Genomic DNA, 20,618 nt, shown 5'->3' with positions numbered 1-20,618 from the left:
GATTGACAATCAGGAGAAACACCTGTAACTGGTTGACAATCAGGAGACATATCAGGAGACACACCTGCTCCTGGTTGACAATCAGGATACACACCTGCAACCAGTTAAAAATCAGTAGACACACCAGGAGACACACCTGCAACTGGTTGACAATCAGTAGACACACCTGCAACTGGATGACAATCAGGAGACATACCTGTAACTGCCCGCAACTCCTTTATGTGTAATCATTTTGAGGACCAAATATTTTTGTTGCAAAACTGGATCCTTTCAAGAAGTGTGTGGCCCCAAACAAGGGTCGAGGTCTCCCCTGTGAAAGTTGCTGACTCAGCACGCGTCCTCCGCAGGAAATCAGCGACGCAGAGATCCTGGAGCTTACCCACAGTGCACTGGGCCGCATAACGGTGGTCCGGCAGATCTTCCCGCCGTGGAAGGACAGCGGCGCCCGGTGCCAGCGACAAAACCATCGCATCTCCTCGCTGCTGTGCGACCCCCAGGAGGGCTACCTGCAGAACCTGGAGGTACGTACAACTGCAGAACCTGGAGGTACGTACACCTGCAGAACCTGGAGGTACGTACACCTGCAGAACCTGGAGGTACGTACACCTGCAGAACCTGCAGGTACGTACACCTGCAGAACCTGCAGGTACGTACACCTGCAGAACCTGGAGGTACGTACACCTGCAGAACCTGGAGGTACGTACACCTGCAGAACCTGGAGGTACGTACACCTGCAGAACCTGGAGGTACGTACACCTGCAGAACCTGCAGGTACGTACACCTGCAGAACCTGCAGGTACGTACACCTGCAGAACCTGGAGGTACGTACACCTGCAGAACCTGCAGGTACGTACGCCTGCAGAACCTGCAGGTACGTACGCCTGCAGGACCTGCAGGTACGTACGCCTGCAGAACCTGCAGGTACGTACGCCTGCAGAACCTGCAGGTACGTACACCTGCAGAACCTGCAGGTACGTACACCTGCAGAACCTGCAGGTACTTACACCTGCAGAACCTGGAGGTACGTACACCTGCAGAATCTGCAGGTACGTACACCTGCAGAACCTGCAGGTAAGTACGCCGGCCTCCGTCGTGGAAGAGCTGGTTTAACCTTTGTCCTCTCGACTCCGCCCCTCCCAGGTGTCCAACCTCTACCTGTATGACAGCGTGCTGATGCTGGCCAACGCCTTCTACAGGAAGCTGGAGGACAGGAAGTGGCACAGCATGGCCAGTCTCAACTGCATCAGGAAGTCTACCAAGCCGTGGAACGGAGGCTGGTCCATGCTGGAGACCATCCAGAAGGTGCGTGGTCCTTCACCAGTCTTTTGGAACTACCAACTACCAACCCCGCTATTTGCTAACTTGTAACTGAAGCACCTGTGACTGGTTGATAATCAGGAGACACACCTGCAACTGATTGACAATCAGGAGATACACTTGTAACTGGTTGGTTGGCAATCAGGAGACACAACTGTAACTGGTTGACAATGAGAAAACACATCAAGAGACACGCCTGCAACTGGTTGACAATCAGGAGACACGCGTGTAACTGGTTGACAATCAGTAGACCCACCTGTAACTGGTTGACAATCAGGAGACACACCTGCAACTGTTTGACAATGAGCAAACACACCTGCTCTTGATTGACAATCATGAGACACACCTGCTCCTGGTTGACAATCAGGGGACACACCTGCAACTGGTTGAAAATCAGGAGACACACCTGCAACTGGTTGACAATCAGCAGACCCACCTGTAACCGCTTGACAATCAGGAGACACATCAGGAGACACACCAGTAACGGGTTGACAATTAGGAAACACAACAGGAGACACACCTGTAACTGCTTGACAGTCAGGAGACACGCCTGTAACTGGTTGACATTCAGGAGACACACCTGTAACTGGTTGACAGTCAGGAGACACACCTGTAACTGGTTACTGGTATGCCAGTAGAATGTGCTAGCTTGTATGCCAGTAGAAGGCTAAGTTAGCATGTATGCCAGTAGAAGGCTAAGTTAGCATGTATGCCAGTAGAAGGCTAAGTTAGCATGTATGCCAGTAAAAGGCTAAGTTAGCATGTATGCCAGTAGAAGGCTAAGTTAGCATGTATGCCAGTAGAAGGCTAAGTTAGCATTTATGCAAGTAAAAGGCTAAGTTAACATGTATGCCAGTAGAAGGCTAAGTTAACATTTATGCAAGTAAAAGGCTAAGTTAACATGTATGCCAGTAGAAGGCTAAGTTAGCATGTTTGCCAGTAGAAGGCTAAGTTAGCATGTATGCCAGTAGAAGGCTAAGTTAGCAAGTTTGCCAGTAGAAGGCTAAGTTAGCATGTATGCCAGTAAAAGGCTAAGTTAGCATGTTTGCCAGTAGAAGGCTAAATTAGCATGTTTGCCAGTAGAAGGCTAAGTTAGCATGTATGCCAGTAGAAGGCTAAGTTAGCATGTTTGCCAGTAGAAGGCTAAGTTAGCATGTATGCCAGTAGAAGGCTAAGTTAGCATGTTTGCCAGTAGAAGGCTAAGTTAGCATGTATGCCAGTAGAAGGCTAAGTTAGCATATTTGCCAGTAGAAGGCTAAGTTAGCATGTTTGCCAGTAGAAGGCTAAGTTAGCATGTTTGCCAGTAGAAGGCTAAGTTAGAATGTTTGCCAGTAGAAGGCTAAGTTAGCATGTATGCCAGTAGAAGGCTAAGTTAGCAAGTTTGCCAGCAGAAGGCTAAGTTAGCATGTATGCCAGTAGAAGGCCAAGTTAGCAAGTTTGCCAGTAGAAGGCTAAGTTAGCAAGTATGCCAGTAGAAGTGGGAGGAGTCACTGCAGGCTTCAGCGACGCCACATGGAAGGCAAACATTTGCTAGGATTTTCTTCCCGCTCGCTGACAGCCGCCGCGACCTTTGCCGCTGACAGGAGAAGTATTTTCTCTTTTATTGCGGCTGCCTGGCTGCTACACCGACTAATGAAAGCCATGAAATGTCATTTTTCTCCGGCCTTTCAACGCTGGCTGCCAGCAGACAAAAAAGCAAACATGTTGGAGATCACTGGAGGACGTTATGTTTGATAGCATCACAATGATAGCATCAGGGTGTTAGCATCTGGGTGTTAGCATCACAATGATAGCATCAGGGTGTTTGCATCACAATGATAGCATCTGGGTGTTAGCATCACAATGATAGCATCAGGGTGTTAGCATGATTGTCCTAGCAACAGGGTATTAGCATCACGATAATAGCATCAGGGTGTTAGCAATATGGACTTTAAGAGAAGTGTGACTGTGTCCAGGGCAACATCACAAGTCTGACAGGGACTATGGACTTTAAGAGAAGTGTGACTGTGTCCAGGGCAACATCACAAGTCTGACAGGGACTATGGACTTTAAGAGAAGTGTGACTGTGTCCAGGGCAACATCACAAGTCTGACAGGGACTATGGACTTTAAGAGAAGTGTGACTGTGTCCAGGGCAACATCACAGGTCTGACAGGGACTATGGACTTTAAGAGAAGTGTGACTGTGTCCAGGGCAACATCACAGGTCTGACATGGACTATGGACTTTAAGAGAAGTGTGACTGTGTCCAGGGCAACATCACAGGTCTGACAGGGACTATGGACTTTAAGAGAAGTGTGACTGTGTCCAGGGCAACATCACAGGTCTGACATGGACTATGGACTTTAAGAGAAGTGTGACTGTGTCCAGGGCAACATCACAGGTCTGACAGGGACTATGGACTTTAAGAGAAGTGTGACTGTGTCCAGGGCAACATCACAGGTCTGACAGGGACTATGGACTTTAAGAGAAGTGTGACTGTGTCCAGGGCAACATCACAGGTCTGACAGGGACTATGGACTTTAAGAGAAGTGTGACTGTGTCCAGGGCAACATCACAGGTCTGACAGGGACTATGGACTTTAAGAGAAGTGTGACTGTGTCCAGGGCAACATCACAGGTCTGACAGGGACTATGGACTTTAAGAGAAGTGTGACTGTGTCCAGGGCAACATCACAGGTCTGACAGGGACTATGGACTTTAAGAGAAGTTTGACTGTGTCCAGGGCAACATCACAGGTCTGACAGGGACTATGGACTTTAAAAAAAGTGTGACTGTGTCCAGGGCAACATCACAGGTCTGACAGGGACTATGGACTTTAAGAGAAGTGTGACTGTGTCCAGGGCAACATCACAGGTCTGACAGGGACTATGGACTTTAAGAGAAGTGTGACTGTGTCCAGGGCAACATCACAGGTCTGACAGGGACTATGGACTTTAAGAGAAGTGTGACTGTGTCCAGGGCAACATCACAGGTCTGACAGGGACTATGGACTTTAAGAGAAGTGTGACTGTGTCCAGGGCAACATCACAGGTCTGACAGGGACTATGGACTTTAAGAGAAGTGTGACTGTGTCCAGGGCAACATCACAGGTCTGACAGGGACTATGGACTTTAAGAGAAGTGTGACTGTGTCCAGGGCAACATCACAGGTCTGACATGGACTATGGACTTTAAGAGAAGTGTGACTGTGTCCAGGGCAACATCACAGGTCTGACAGGGACTATGGACTTTAAGAGAAGTGTGACTGTGTCCAGGGCAACATCACAGGTCTGACAGGGACTATGGACTTTAAGAGAAGTGTGACTGTGTCCAGGGCAACATCACAGGTCTGACAGGGACTATGGACTTTAAGAGAAGTGTGACTGTGTCCAGGGCAACATCACAGGTCTGACAGGGACTATGGACTTTAAGAGAAGTGTGACTGTGTCCAGGGCAACATCACAGGTCTGACAGGGACTATGGACTTTAAGAGAAGTGTGACTGTGTCCAGGGCAACATCACAGGTCTGACAGGGACTATGGACTTTAAGAGAAGTGTGACTGTGTCCAGGGCAACATCACAGGTCTGACAGGGACTATGGACTTTAAAAAAAGTGTGACTGTGTCCAGGGCAACATCACAGGTCTGACAGGGACTATGGACTTTAAGAGAAGTGTAACTGTGTCCAGGGCAACATCACAGGTCTGACAGGGACTATGGACTTTAAGAGAAGTGTGACTGTGTCCAGGGCAACATCACAGGTCTGACAGGGACTATGGACTTTAAGAGAAGTGTGACTGTGTCCAGGGCAACATCACAGGTCTGACAGGGACTATGGACTTTAAGAGAAGTGTAACTGTGTCCAGGGCAACATCACAGGTCTGACAGGGACTATGGACTTCAAGGACAGCGGTGCCAACTCTCACGTCCACTTTGAGATCCTGGGATCCAGTTTCAGCGAGACCTTCGGCAAGGACTACAAGAGGGTGAGTTTGCACTTTTGTCACCCACAGAAACAACACCACCACACTTCTTCTACTTCCTCGCTTTCACGCTGTTCTTTTTCCATCCGACCGAGTAGCAACTTGTTGCCATGGCGACCGTGATCCATCCATCACACGTTGTCTGAGTCCACAGCACCAACTAGTGGTCTGGCATGAACACTGCAGGCTTTAGTACTATTATTAACTACCACTGCAGTCATTATTCTATTCACACACACGCACGCACGCACGCACGCACACACACACACACACACACACACACACACACACACACACACACACACACACACACACACACACACACACACACACACACACACACACACACACACACACACACACACACACAATGTACTGCTGCAGTAATGAAGATTTAATCATGTGCCCTCTCTGAATTATGACTCCCTCTGTGTTTCATAATGACCATGTTAAGAACACACACACACACACACACACACACACACACACACACACACACACACACACACACACACACACACACACACACACACACACGCACGCACACACACACACACACACACTAGTAATAAAGCCCCCCCCCCTCCATTAGCCCGCTGATAGAAGGAGAAAGAAGCATGAAGCGTTATGATTCGTCATGTCAATATTGAAATATAATTATTAATTTAATAGTTAATTAAAGACAAAGAAGTTTGCGCCTTCAAAATAAAATCCTCTAATTTTCCGTGCGTAGTGAAGACGTTTGCACCTCCACAATGAAATCAACTCATCTTTGTTGCGTAAGGACGAAGTTTAAACCTTCACAATAAAATCCTCTCATCTTTAGTGCGTATTGAAGAAGTTCGCACCTTCACAATAAAATCAACTCATATTTGTTGCGTAATGAGGAAGTTTAAACCTTCACAATAACATTATCTCTTCTTTGGTGTGTAATAGAGAAGTTTGCACTTTCACAATAAAATCATCTCATCTTTGTTGCGTAATGAGGAAGTTTAAACCTTCGCAATAAAATCATCTCATCTTTGGTATGCAATAAAGAAGTTTGCGCCTTCACAATAAAATCATCTCATATTTGTTGCGTAATGAGGAAGTTTAAATCTTCACAATAAAATCATCTCATCTTTGGTACGTAATGAAGTTTGCCCTTTCACAATAAAATCATCTCATCTTTGGTGCGTAAAGAAGAAGGTTGCCCTTTCACAATAAAATCATCTCGTCTTTGTTGCATAATGAAGAAGTGTGCACCTTCACAATAAAATCATCTCGTCTTTGTTGTGTAATGAAGAAGTGTGCACCTTCACAATAAAATCATCTCATCCTTGGTATGCAATAAAGAAGTTTGCGCCTTCACAATAAAATAATCTCATATTTGTTGCGTAATGAGGAAGTTTAAATCTTCACAATAAAATCATCTCATCTTTGGTATGTAATAAAGAAATTTGCGCCTTCACAATAAAATCATCTCGTCTTTGTTGCGTAATGAAGAAGTTTGCCCCTTCACAATAAAAGTATCTCATCTTTGGTATGTAATAAAGAAGTTTGCGCCTTCACAATAAAATCATCTCATCTTTGATACGTAATGAAGTTTGCCCTTTCACAATAAAATCATCTCATCTTTGTTGCGTAATGAAGAAGTGTGCACCTTCACAATAAAATCATCTTGTCTTTGTTGCGTAATGAAGAAGTGTGCACCTTCACAATAAAATCATCTCGTCTTTGTTGCGTAATGAAGAAGTGTGCACCTTCACAATAAAATCATCTCGTCTTTGTTGCGTAATGAAGAAGTGTGCACCTTCACAATAAAATCATCTCGTCTTTGTTGCGTAATGAAGAAGTGTGCACCTTCACAATAAAATCCTCTCGTCTTTGTTGCGTAATGAATAAGTTTGCCCCTTCACAATAAAATGGTCCCTGGTGTGCTGCAGCAGCGTGAAGAGCCTCTACCTCCATGTAGTCCAGACGGGGAAGAAGTGTCCATAATGGGGACGCCGCATTGTTCTCAAATGAATCCATTAGTGGCGTCGGAGAATGAAAATGAGCCTCGGGCGCCACTAATTTCAAGTCCCTGAGGTGGTTAACAACAATTTGCTTCTTTAGAAAGTCAAAGCTTGCTCATCTCTGTGAATAATAATCATAAGGTGCAGACTTTCTGTCCAATGACAGACGTCCAATTAGTCCCTGCGACAAAGAGGAGCGCTTGGGCGGCGTGGCGTCACGTGACCGCGGCGGACACGGGGCGCAGCAGGCGAGCACGCTGGCATTTGTCCGCACCGACACCGGAGACGAGTCGACGCCGCCGTAGCCTTTTGGATGTCAGGAGCAGGGAGGAAAAACAGGCCTGACATTTGAGCAAAAGCGGAGGAGTGAGGAGGAGGAATAATGCATGAGCGCACTGCAGATTTATTCCTCGTGTTCGAGTCCTCGGGGAAGTGAGCGGAACGTCGAGACTCGAGCTGTGAAGACGAGAACGCAGTGTCAGCTTTTTTCTACGGACTTTTATTTACTCACTTCCTCTAAGTCTAAAAGCATCCAAGAGTAAAAGTCATCAAAAGACATGTGCGGCAGGTGGTGCTATAACCACCATCAGGTGGTGCTATAACCACCGTCAGGTGGTGCTATAACCACCGTCAGGTGCGGCAGGTGGCGCTGTAACCACCATCAGGTGGTGCTATAACCACCGTCAGGTGCGGCAGGTGGTGCTGTAACCACCATCAGGTGGTGCTATAACCACCGTCAGGTGCGGCAGGTTGTGCTATAACCACCATCAGGTGGTGCTATAACCACCATCAGGTGCGGCAGGTGGCGCTGTAACCACCATCAGGTGGTGCTATAACCACTGGCAGGTGGCGCTGTAACCACCGTCAGGTGGTGCTGTAACCACCGTTAGGTGCGGCAGGTGGTGCTATAACCACTGTCAGGTGCGGCAGGTGGCGCTGTAACCACCGTCAGGTGGCGCTATAACCACCGTCAGGTGCGGCAGGTGGTGCTATAACCACCGTCAGGTGCGGCAGGTGGTGCTATAACCACTGTCAGGTGGTGCTGTAACCACCGTCAGGTGCGGCAGGTGGTGCTATAACCACCATCAGGTGGTGCTGTAACCACCGTCAGGTGCGGCAGGTGGTGCTGTAACCACCATCAGGTGGTGCTATAACCACCGTCAGGTGCGGCAGGTGGCGCTGTAACCACCATCAGGTGGTGCTATAACCACTGGCAGGTGGCGCTGTAACCACCGTCAGGTGGTGCTGTAACCACCGTCAGGTGCGGCAGGTGGTGCTATAACCACTGTCAGGTGCGGCAGGTGGCGCTGTAACCACCGTCAGGTGGTGCTATAACCACCGTCAGGTGCAGCAGGTGGTGCTATAACCACCGTCAGGTGCGGCAGGTGGTGCTATAACCACCGTCAGGTGCGGCAGGTGGTGCTATAACCACTGTCAGGTGCGGCAGGTGGCGCTGTAACCCCCGTCAGGTGGTGCTATAACCACCGTCAGGTGCGGCAGGTGGTGCTATAACCACTGTCAGGTGCGGCAGGTGGCGCTGTAACCACCGTCAGGTGGTGCTATAACCACCGTCAGGTGCGGCAGGTGGTGCTATAACCACCGTCAGGTGCGGCAGGTGCGGCAGGTGGTGCTATAACCACCGTCAGGTGCGGCAGGTGGTGCTATAACCACCGTCAGGTGCGGCAGGTGGTGCTGTAACCACCGTCAGGTGCGGCAGGTGGCGCTGTAACCACCGTCAGGTGGCGCTATAACCACCGTCAGGTGCGGCAGGTGGCACTGTAACCACTGTCAGGTGGTGCTATAACCACTGTCAGGTGCGGCAGGTGGCGCTGTAACCACTGGCAGGTGGTGCTATAACCACCGTCAGGTGCGGCAGGTGGCGCTGTAACCACTGGCAGGTGGTGCTATAACCACCGTCAGGTGGTGCTATAACCACTGTCAGGTGCGGCAGGTGGCGCTGTAACCACCGTCAGGTGGTGCTATAACCACCGTAAGGTGGTGCTTTAACCACCGTCAGGTGCGGCAGGTGGCGCTGTAACCACCGTGAGGTGTGGCAGGTGGCGCTGTAACCACTGTCAGGTGGCGCTGTAACCACTTTCAGGTGCGGCAGGTGGCGCTGTAACCACCGTCAGGTGGCGCTGTAGCCACCGTCAGGTGCGGCAGGTGGCGCTGTAACCACCGTCAGGTGGCGCTGTAACCACTGTCAGGTGCGGCAGGTGGTGCTGTAACCAGCTTCAGGTGCGGCAGGTGGTGCTGTAACCACTGTCAGGTGGTGCTGTAACCAGCTTCAGGTGCGGCAGGCGGTGCTGTAACCACTGTCAGGTTCGACAGGTGGCGCTGTAACCACTGTCAGGTGGTGCTGTAACCAGCTTCAGGTGCGGCAGGTGGTGCTGTAACCACTGTCAGGTTCGACAGGTGGCGCTGTAACCACTGTCAGGTGGTGCTGTAACCAGCTTCAGGTGCGGCAGGCGGTGCTGTAACCACTGTCAGGTTCGACAGGTGGCGCTGTAACGGCAGCGGGGTTTGAACTCACAACCTACCCATCTCAGGGCGGACACTCTGTAACCACTAGGCCACTGACTAGGTCATGGACCAGGACCAGGACTCGGGGGTAGAACTCTACGGCTGCTAAGGTCCTGGTGCCGCTCATGTCCGCCTCCTCATCGGCCACAAATTTGGCCGTTCCGTAGTGTACCGCCTCGCCAGTCGTGTACCGCCTCGCCAGTAGTGTACCGCCTCGCCAGTCGTGGACCGCCTCGCCAGTAGTGTACCGCCTCGCCAGTCGTGTACCGCCTCGCCAGTCGTGTACCGCCTCGCCAGTCGTGTACCGCCTCGCCAGTAGTGTACCGCCTCGCTTGTAGTGTACCGCCTCGCCAGTAGTGGACCGCCTCGCCAGTCGTGTACCGCCTCGCCAGTCGTGTACCGCCTCGCCAGTAGTGTACCGCCTCGCCAGTCGTGTACCGCCTCGCCAGTAGTGTACCGCCTCGCTTGTAGTGTACCGCCTCGCCAGTAGTGGACCGCCTCGCCAGTAGTGTACCGCCTCGCCAGTAGTGGACCGCCTCGCCAGTCGTGTACCGCCTCGCCAGTCGTGTACCGCCTCGCCAGTCGTGTACCGCCTCGCCAGTAGTGTACCGCCTCGCCAGTAGTGGACCGCCTCGCCAGTCGTGTACCGCCTCGCCAGTCGTGTACCGCCTCGCCAGTAGTGGACCGCCTCGCCAGTCGTGTACCGCCTCGCCAGTAGTGTACCGCCTCGCCAGTCGTGTACCGCCTCGCCAGTCGTGGCCACGTTCAACTCACTGCCGCCACATGACTCGTGGCGGTACTGGATTCGGGTACACTTGGACCTCCCTCTGCTCTACCAGTTCATGTTTTCTTGAAGTTTAGGATTCTTCAGCGCCCCTCTTTTGTGTTCCTTGTTGCCATGGATGCTGATTATTTTGTCCTACCTGTGGTTAGTGGTGGTGTATCTCACTACCTGTGGCTAGTGGTGGTGTATCTCACTACCTGTGGTTAGTGGTGGTGTATCTCACTACCTGTGGTTAGTGGTGGTGTATCTCACTACCTGTGGTTAGTGGTGGTGTGAAGTGAAGTGAAGTGAATTACATTTATATAGCGCTTTTTCTCAAGTGACTCAAAGCGCTTTACATTGTGAAACCCAATATCTAAGTTACATTTAAACCAGTGTGGGTGGCACTGGGAGCAGGTGGGTAAAGTGTCTTGCCCAAGGACACAACGGCAGTGACTAGGATGGCGGAAGCGGGGATCGAACCTGCAACCCTCAAGTTGCTGGCACGGCCGCTCTACCAACCGAGCTATACCGTCCCAGGTGTATCTCACCTGCTCCCGCTCACTAATCAGAGTGCTGTTTATTCCTGCCTTTGTTTGCGTCACACCACGTTCACCTTTGGTGATGTGTGCTTGTATACTCAGCTTTCCCTTTATGTTGATGTTGTCCATGAAGATGTTCCACGAATCATTACTTCCGTGAATGCTAACAACACGTGAATAATGGCTGCTTGGTACTGAAATATTGCACATAAATCATGTTGTTGTTTGTTGGTATTCATTGTGAACAAACACTCCTACATAAATGTACATTTAATGTCTTTCCTTCCAATTACTGCCAGCCAAGATGGCCTCATTACGGCGCTGTGCTTAATGAAGGCTGTCACATGGCGGGGGGGGAGGGGCCTGATCACCGCACGCTAATGAAGGCACCTTGTTTGTGCGCCAAGATGGCGAGTAATGGTAATCACGGGACTTGACGTGGGACGCCTGATGAGTCAGACGTGTGTGTGTGTGTGTGTGTGTGTGTGTGTGTGTGTGTGTGTGTGTGTGTGTGTGTGTGTGTGTGTGTGTGTGTGTGTGTGTGTGTGTGTGTGTGTGTGTGTGTGTGTGTGTGTGTGTGTGTGTGTGTCCGAGCTGGTCTCCATGGCAACAGGGATGCTGTGTATCAGGCTGACACACACCATCAGGCATGAATGCGCCCGCGGGTGCGTAGTGAGACGTGAAGCAGCTGCTGGTGGTCACACAAACGTGACACCTTTGCTGGCTCCGCCTCTTTTAAGCTCCGCCCCCTGCTGACAAAATGTTACTGTGTTGTGGAGGCCAGCTGTTGCAGGTGTAACCCGTCAATCATTCATCGACACACACACGCATGAGATGATGTCAGCTCGCATGTCAAATGTGGGATATCATGTGCGATACAAGCAGTCCTGCAGAGTGTTTACTTGTGTGTGATATCATGTGCGATACAAGCAGTCCTGCAGCGTCTTTACTTGTGTGTGATATCATGTGCGATACAAGTAGTCCTGCGGCGTGTTTACTTGTGTGTGATATCATGTGCGATACAAGCAGTCCTGCGGCGTGTTTACTTGTGTGTGATATCATGTGCAATACAAGCAGTCCTGCAGCGTGCTTTCTGGTGTGTGATATCATGCAGGATACAAGCAGTCCTGCGGCATGCTTTCTTGTGTGTGATATCATGTGCAATACAAGTAGTCCTGCAGAGTGTTTACTTGTGTATGATATCATGTGCAATACAAGCAGTCCTGCAAAGGGTTAACTTGTGTGTGATATCATGTGCGATACAAGCAGTCCTGCAGCGTGTCTACTTGTGTGTGATATCATGTGCGATACAAGCAGTTCTGAAGAGTGTTTACTTGTGTGTGTGATACCATGTGAGATACAAGCAGTCCTGCGGTGTGTTTACTTGTGTGTGATATCATGTGCGATACAAGCAGTCCTGCGGCATGTTTACTTGTGTGTGATATAATGTGCGATACTAGTAGTCCTGCAGAGCGTTTACTTGTTTGTGATATCATGTGCGATACAAGCAGTCCTGCAGCGTCTTTACTTGTGTGTGATACCATGTGCAATACAAGCAGTCCTACAGTGTGCTTTCTTGTGTGTGATATCATGTGCGATACAAGCAGTCCTGCGGCATGTTACTTGTGTGTGATATCTTGTGCAATACAAGTAGTCCTGCAGAGTGTTTACTTGTGTGTGATATCATGTGCGATACAAGCAGTCCTGCGGCATGTTTACTTGTGTGTGATATCATGTGCAATACAAGTATTCCTGCAGTGTTAACTTGCGTGTGATATCATGTGCGAAACAAGCCGTCCTGCAGCGTGTTTACTTGTGTGTGATATCATGTGCTGTACAAGCAGTCCTGCAGAGTGTTTACTTGTGTGTGATATCGTGTGCGATACAAGCAGTCCTGCGGCATGTTTACTTGTGTGTGATATCATGTGCAATACAAGTATTCCTGCAGAGTGTTAACTTGTGTGTGATATCATGTGCGATACAGGCAGTCCTGCAGCGTGTTTACTTGTGTGTGATATCATGTGCGATACAAGCAATCATGCAGCGTGTATACTTGCGTGTGATATCATGTGCGATACAAGCACAATAATTATAGTTGCATATTACTTACACATACAAAGTCTCCAAGGCAGAAGCGTATTAGAAAGTATCCAGTAACAAACGTGTCTGCATCATTCAACTTACTGCGCTTAAGCTTAATTTCATAATTTATTGAGACCGCTAGGTGTCGTAAAAACAAATAAAAATATGTGTGTGTGTGTGTGTGTGTGTGTGTGTGTGCGTGTGTGTGTGTGTGTGTGTGTGTGTGTGTGTGTGTGTGTGTGTGTGTGTGTGTGTGTGTGTGGGTGGTTGACCTGTCCTGTCTCCTGGTTTTTGCAGATGGCCACGTGGGACGCGGTCCATGGTCTGAATGGAAGCCTGAAGGAGAGTCGCATTGAGAACGGCATGCAGGGAGTGACGCTGAAAGTGGTGACTTTGTTGGTACGACAACATCTTCTTGCTTGTCACAATGTGAACGTAGCACAGCTGTAACATAACTAACACAACTGTAACACAACTGTAACACAGCATCCATCCATCCATTTTCTACCGCTTGTCCCTCTCGGGGTTGCGGGCGTGGCTGAAGCCTATCTTAGCTGCATTCAGGCGAAAGGCAGGGTACACCTTGGACAAGTAACTGTAACACAATTGTAACATAGCTAACATACTTGTAACACAACTGTAACATAACTAACATACTTGTAACACAAATGTAACATAACTAACATACTTGTAACACAACTGTAACATAACTAACATACTTGTAACACAACTGTAACATAACTAACATACTTGTAACACAACTGTAACATAACTAACATACTTGTAACACAACTGTAACATAGCTAACATACTTGTAACACAACTGTAACATAACTAACATACTTTTAACACAACTGTAACATAACTAACATACTTGTAACACAACTGTAACATAACTAACATACTTGTAACACAACTGTAACATAACTAACATACCTGTAACACAATTGTAACATAGCTAACATACTTGTAACACAACTGTAACATAACTAACATACTTGTAACATAACTAACATACCTGTAACATACCTGTAACATAACTAACATACCTGTAACACAACTAACATACCTGTAACATACCTGTAACACAACTAACATACCTGTAACATACCTGTAACATAACTAACATACCTGTAACATACCTGTAACACAACTAACATACCTGTAACATACCTGTAACATAACTAACATACCTGTAACATACCTGTAACATAACTAACATACTTGTAACACAACTGTAACATAACTAACATACTTGTAACACAACTGTAACATAACTGACATACTTGTAACACAACTGTAACATAACTAACATACTTGTAACACAACTGTAACATAACTAACATACTTGTAACACAATTGTAACATAGCTAACATACTTGTAACACAACTGTAACATAACTAACATACTTGTAACATAACTAACATACCTGTAACATACCTGTAACATAACTAACATACCTGTAACATACCTGTAACACAACTAACATACCTGTAACATACCTGTAACATAACTAACATACTTGTAACATACCTGTAACATAACTAACATACTTGTAACACAACTGTAACATAACTAACATACTTGTAACACAACTGTAACATAACTAACATACTTGTAACACAATTGTAACATAGCTAACATACTTGTAACACAACTGTAACATAACTAACATACTTGTAACATAACTAACATACCTGTAACATACCTGTAACATAACTAACATACCTGTAACATACCTAACATACCTGTAACATACCTGTAACATAACTAACATACCTGTAACATACCTGTAACACAACTAACATACCTGTAACATACCTGTAACATAACTAACATACCTGTAACATACCTGTAAACACAGTTGTGACATAACTAAATACCTGTAACATAACTAACATACCTGTAACATACCTGTAACATACCTACTTTAACATAAATAATACAATTGTAACATAATTGTAACCTGACTTACACAACGTTAACACAACTGTAACGAGGGATGATGTTTGATAAGAAATTATCGAGTCCGAGCCCATTATCGAATCCTCTTATCGAACCGATTCCTTATCGATTCTCTTATCGAATCCAGATAGGTTGTTGTATATGGAAAAAAACACACAATATTTGGTTTAACAAAAGCTCACTTTTATTTTATAAGAAAAAATAAATAAATAAATAAATAAATAAATAAATATTGACTGTTACCCCCCTAAAAAAACCAAAAAAAAACAATATTGACTGTTGTTACCCAAAGTATATTAAGTGGGATTTTTCAGAAAAACAAATATATACAGTAACACAAAAAACCCCTGTCTCTGTGATCACTATAGGTGTATAAATAATAATCAGTCCCTTGGGCACAAAACTGAAAATAATACAGCTCTCCAAAAAGTGCACTTCTGCTGCTATTGGAACATACTAACTACACACACAGACAGACAGCAAACAAACAATCCAAGACGTCTAATAAACTTCCAAAGCAGATTAATCCATTTAGGCTCTTTATTGTTGTTGATCTTGCTTTGTCTTTTCCTATCTTTACTTTTGTCTCGCACTGGACTGTTATTTTTTAATTTTCTTTCAACTGAAATACACACAATGATAAATGTATAAGCTATGTGATTCAATGAACATACTGAAAGGTAATACACAATATGTAAATATTAGCTTCACACAAATATACAGTACTATCATCAAACAAATACTTCTGAGTGTTGAAACTATTTTGATGGTGGAAATACACGACTGGCAGCCAATTTAAGTCCTCAAAACATCCATTGAAGCAGTGCACAAAAATCGTTTTTCAATAAACATCTTAGTATCAAACTTAACCACTTGCCACTTTAATTTTGAGTTACATAAACAAGTTAAACAGTTTAATTACAGACTTATATTTTCCAAGGCTTGTAAGAGCTAACACAACTTGTCTACTTCTCAATTGTCTCATGAACTTAACTGATGTCGCCAACCCGGAAGTGCCCAAACTAATGACGCATAGTATTTTCATATCGCCACAAGATGTCAGTAAGAGTCTACAATCAAATGGGCATAACATTGCCGTCCCACAGGGCATTTCCTGTGGGAAGGGATTCGTTCCCAGGGATTCGAATAAAGAACCAACTCTTTTTCTTTACTACAGTGGCCTCGATAACGGGAACCGGTTCTCAAAAAGGGATTCGAGTCCATGGAATCGGTTCTTTTCTTATCGAACAACCAGGAGAACCGGTTTCAAACATCATCCCTAACTGTAACACAACCATAACATAACTAACACAGCTGTAACAAAACTGTAACATAACTGTAGCTTAACTGTAACACAACTTTAACTTAGCTGTAACATGACTATAACATAAATATGCCACAACTGTAACATAACTAACACAACTGTAACATAACTAACACAACTGTAACACAACTAACACAGCTGTAGCAAAACTGTAGCTTAACTATAACATAACTTCAACTTAGCTGTAACATAACTATAACATAACTATGCCATGGCTGTAACAGAACTAACACATGTGTAACATGACTGTATAAACACTAGCATAGCTGTAACATAACTCTAGCATAAATGTAACTTAACTGTGACATAACTGTAACGTTACTGTAACACAACTGTAACATAAATGTAACATAAATGTAACATAAATGTAACACAACTGTAACAATACTGTAACATAACTGTAACAATACTGTAACATTACTGTAACATAAATGTAACATAACTGTAACATAACTGTAACATAACTGTAACATTACTGTAACATTACTGTAACATAAATGTAACATAACTGTAACATAACTGTAACACAACTGTAACATAACTGTAACATAACTGTAACATAAATGTAACATTACTGTAACATAACTGTAACATAACTGTAACACAACTGTAACATAAATGTAACTTAACTGTAACATAACTGTAACACAACTGTAACATTACTGTAACATTACTGTAACATGAATGTAACAATACTGTAACATTACTGTAACATAACTGTAACATTAATGTAACATAACTGTAACACAACTGTAACATAACTGTAACATTACTGTAACATTACTGTAACATAACTGTAACAATACTGTAACATTACTGTAACATAACTGTAACATAACTGTAACACAACTGTAACATAACTGTAACATTACTGTAACATTACTGTAACATAAATGTAACAATACTGTAACATTACTGTAACATTACTGTAACATAACTGTAACATAACTGTAACACAACTGTAACATTACTGTAACATAACTGTAACATAACTGTAACATAACTGTAACATTACTGTAACATTACTGTAACATAACTGTAACAATACTGTAACAATACTGTAACATTACTGTAACATAAATGTAACTTAACTGTAACATAACTGTAACACAACTGTAACAATACTGTAACATAACTGTAACACAACTGTAACATTACTGTAACATAACTGTAACACAACTGTAACATCACTAAAAAAAGTGTAGCTGTGTGTTAAGGAGCTTAGCTTGCTCAGGTGTCATCTTTACTTGTACTCTGTCAACCTGGCAGGAGGATCCCTTCGTCATGGTGGCTGAGAACATTCTGGGTCAGCCCAAAAGGTACAAAGGCTTCTCCATCGACGTTCTGGACGCCTTGGCCAAGATCCTGGGCTTCAAATACGACATCTACCAGGTGACATCATGTCACGTCATATTTAATCATCTACCAGGTGACATCATGTCACATCATATTCAATCATCTACCAGGTGACATCATGTCACATCATATTTAATCATCTACCAGGTGACATCATGTCACGTCATATTTAATCATCTACCAGGTGACATCATGTCACATCATATTCAATCATCTACCAGGTGACATCATGTCACATCATATTCAATCATCTACCAGGTGACATCATGTCAGATGTTGTTTAATAATGTAAATATGACATCATGTCAGATGTTGTTTAATAATCTAAATATGACATCATGTCAGATGTTATTTAAATAATGTAAATATGACATCATGTCAGATGTTATTTAATAATGTAAATATGACAGCATGTCAGATGTTATTTAATGATCTAAATATGACATCATGTCAGATGTTATTTAAATAATGTAAATATGACATCATGTCAAATGATATTTAAATAATGTAAATATGACATCATGTCAGATGATATTTAATGATCTTAATATGACATCATGTCAGATGTTATTTAATAATCTAAATATGACATCATGTCAGATGTTATTTAATAATCTAAATATGACATCATGTCAGATGTTATTTAATAATCTAAATATGACATCATGTCAGATGTTATTTAAATAATGTAAATATGACATCATGTCAAATGATATTTAAATAATGTAAATATGACATCATGTCAGATGTTGTTTAATAATCTAAATATGACATCATGTCAGATGATATTTAAATAATGTAAATATGACATCATGTCAGATGTTATTTAAATAATGTAAATATGACATCATGTCAGATGTTATTTAATAATCTAAATATGACATCATGTCAGATGTTAATTAAATAATGTAAATATGACATCATGTCAAATGATATTTAAATAATGTAAATATGACATCATGTCAGATGATATTTAAATAATGTAAATATGACATCATGTCAGATGTTATTTAATGATCTAAATATGACATCATGTCAGATGATATTTAATAATCTAAATATGACATCATGTCAGATGATATTTAAATAATGTAAATATGACATCATGTCAGATGTTGTTTAATAATGTAGACATGAGGTCATGTTGATAATGTTTGATGTTCCTGCAGGTGTCTGACAGTAAATATGGGTCTCAGCTCCCTAATGGTTCTTGGAACGGGATGATCGGTGACCTCATCAACAAGGTAGAACGTCACCTCAAATACTGGCCTGCGATTGGCTGACATGTGTCCCCCCCACCCCCCCCCCCCCCTTCCAGAGAGCCGACCTGGCGGTGTCGGCCATCACCATCACGCCGCAGCGTGAGAACGTGGTGGACTTCAGCAAGCGCTACCTGGACTACAGCGTGGGCATCCTGCTGAGGAAGCCTGAGGAGAAGATCAACATCTTCTCACTCTTTGTGCCCTTTGACCTCGCCGTGTGGGCCTGCATCGCCGCCGCCATCCCCGTGGTGGGCGTGCTCATCTTCCTGCTCAACCGGCTGCAGGCGCTGCGCTCCTCGTCCGCACGCCACGCCCCGCCGGGAACGCCCACCGACGCCGTGGACTCCGGTTCTCTCCAGAGCGCCATCTGGGTCGTCTACGGCGCCTTCGTGCAGCAAGGTGACGCCATTTCCTTGTGTGGTCATCTGCACATCCACCACAGGAAGTTGTTGTGTTGATGTTGTCCACCACAGGAAGTTGTTGTGTTGATGTTGTCCACCACAGGAAGTTGTTGTCTTCATGTTGTCCACCACAGGAAGTTGTTGTCTTGATGTTGTCCACCACAGGAAGTTGTTGTGTTGATGTTGTCCACCACAGGAAGTTGTTGTGTTGATGTTGTTGAGGACAGGAAGTTGTTGTGTTCATGTTGTCCACAACAGGAAGTTGTTGTGTTGATGTTGTTGAGGACAGGAAGTTGTTGTGTTCATGTTGTTGAGGACAGGAAGTTGTTGTGTTCATGTTGTCCACAACAGGAAGTTGTTGTGTTGATGTTGTTGAGGACAGGAAGTTGTTGTGTTGATGTTGTTGAGGACAGGAAGTTGTTGTGTTGATGTTGTCCACCACAGGAAGTTGTTGTGTTGATGTTGTCCACCACAGGAAGTTGTTGTGTTGATGTTGTTGAGGACAGGAAGTTGTTGTGTTCATGTTGTCCACCACAGGAAGTTGTTGTGTTGATGTTGTTGAGGACAGGAAGTTGTTGTGTTGATGTTGTCCACCACAGGAAGTTGTTGTGTTCATGTTGTCCACCACAGGAAGTTGTTGTGTTGATGTTGTCCACCACAGGAAGTTGTTGTGTTGATGTTGTCCACCACAGGAAGTTGTTGTGTTGATGTTGTCCACCACAGGAAGTTGTTGTCTTGATGTTGTCCACCACAGGAAGTTGTTGTCTTAATGTTGTCCACCACAGGAAGTTGTTGTCTTGATGTTGTCCACCACAGGAAGTTGTTGTGTTGATGTTGTCCACCACAGGAAGTTGTTGTCTTGATGTTGTCCACCACAGGAAGTTGTTGTGTTGATGTTGTCCACCACAGGAAGTTGTTGTGTTGATGTTGTTGAGGACAGGAAGTTGTTGTGTTCATGTTGTCCACAACAGGAAGTTGTTGTGTTGATGTTGTTGAGGACAGGAAGTTGTTGTGTTCATGTTGTTGAGGACAGGAAGTTGTTGTGTTCATGTTGTCCACAACAGGAAGTTGTTGTGTTCATGTTGTCCACAACAGGAAGTTGTTGTGTTGATGTTGTTGAGGACA

At 44.9% G+C, this 20,618-nt stretch overlaps 1 protein-coding gene across 2 annotated transcripts in view; it reads left to right on the top strand.

Annotated features, from left to right (window-relative positions):
* Positions 1 to 20,618, top strand: part of LOC133638841 (glutamate receptor ionotropic, delta-1-like) — an 81,601-nt gene that overhangs the window by 29,025 nt on the left and 31,958 nt on the right. For both annotated transcript variants that reach the window (XM_062031826.1, XM_062031825.1), the window contains exons 4-10: positions 348 to 521; positions 1,141 to 1,302; positions 5,161 to 5,280; positions 13,482 to 13,583; positions 17,744 to 17,866; positions 19,000 to 19,074; positions 19,149 to 19,491. In XM_062031826.1, the coding sequence (XP_061887810.1) occupies positions 348 to 521; positions 1,141 to 1,302; positions 5,161 to 5,280; positions 13,482 to 13,583; positions 17,744 to 17,866; positions 19,000 to 19,074; positions 19,149 to 19,491 (1,099 nt within the window). The remainder of the gene's footprint in view (positions 1 to 347; positions 522 to 1,140; positions 1,303 to 5,160; positions 5,281 to 13,481; positions 13,584 to 17,743; positions 17,867 to 18,999; positions 19,075 to 19,148; positions 19,492 to 20,618) is intronic.

Source organism: Entelurus aequoreus, linkage group LG21 (assembly GCF_033978785.1).
Source record: "Entelurus aequoreus isolate RoL-2023_Sb linkage group LG21, RoL_Eaeq_v1.1, whole genome shotgun sequence".
Classification (NCBI taxonomy): domain Eukaryota; kingdom Metazoa; phylum Chordata; class Actinopteri; order Syngnathiformes; family Syngnathidae; genus Entelurus; species Entelurus aequoreus.
This window is presented reverse-complemented; position numbering and strand designations above follow the sequence as displayed.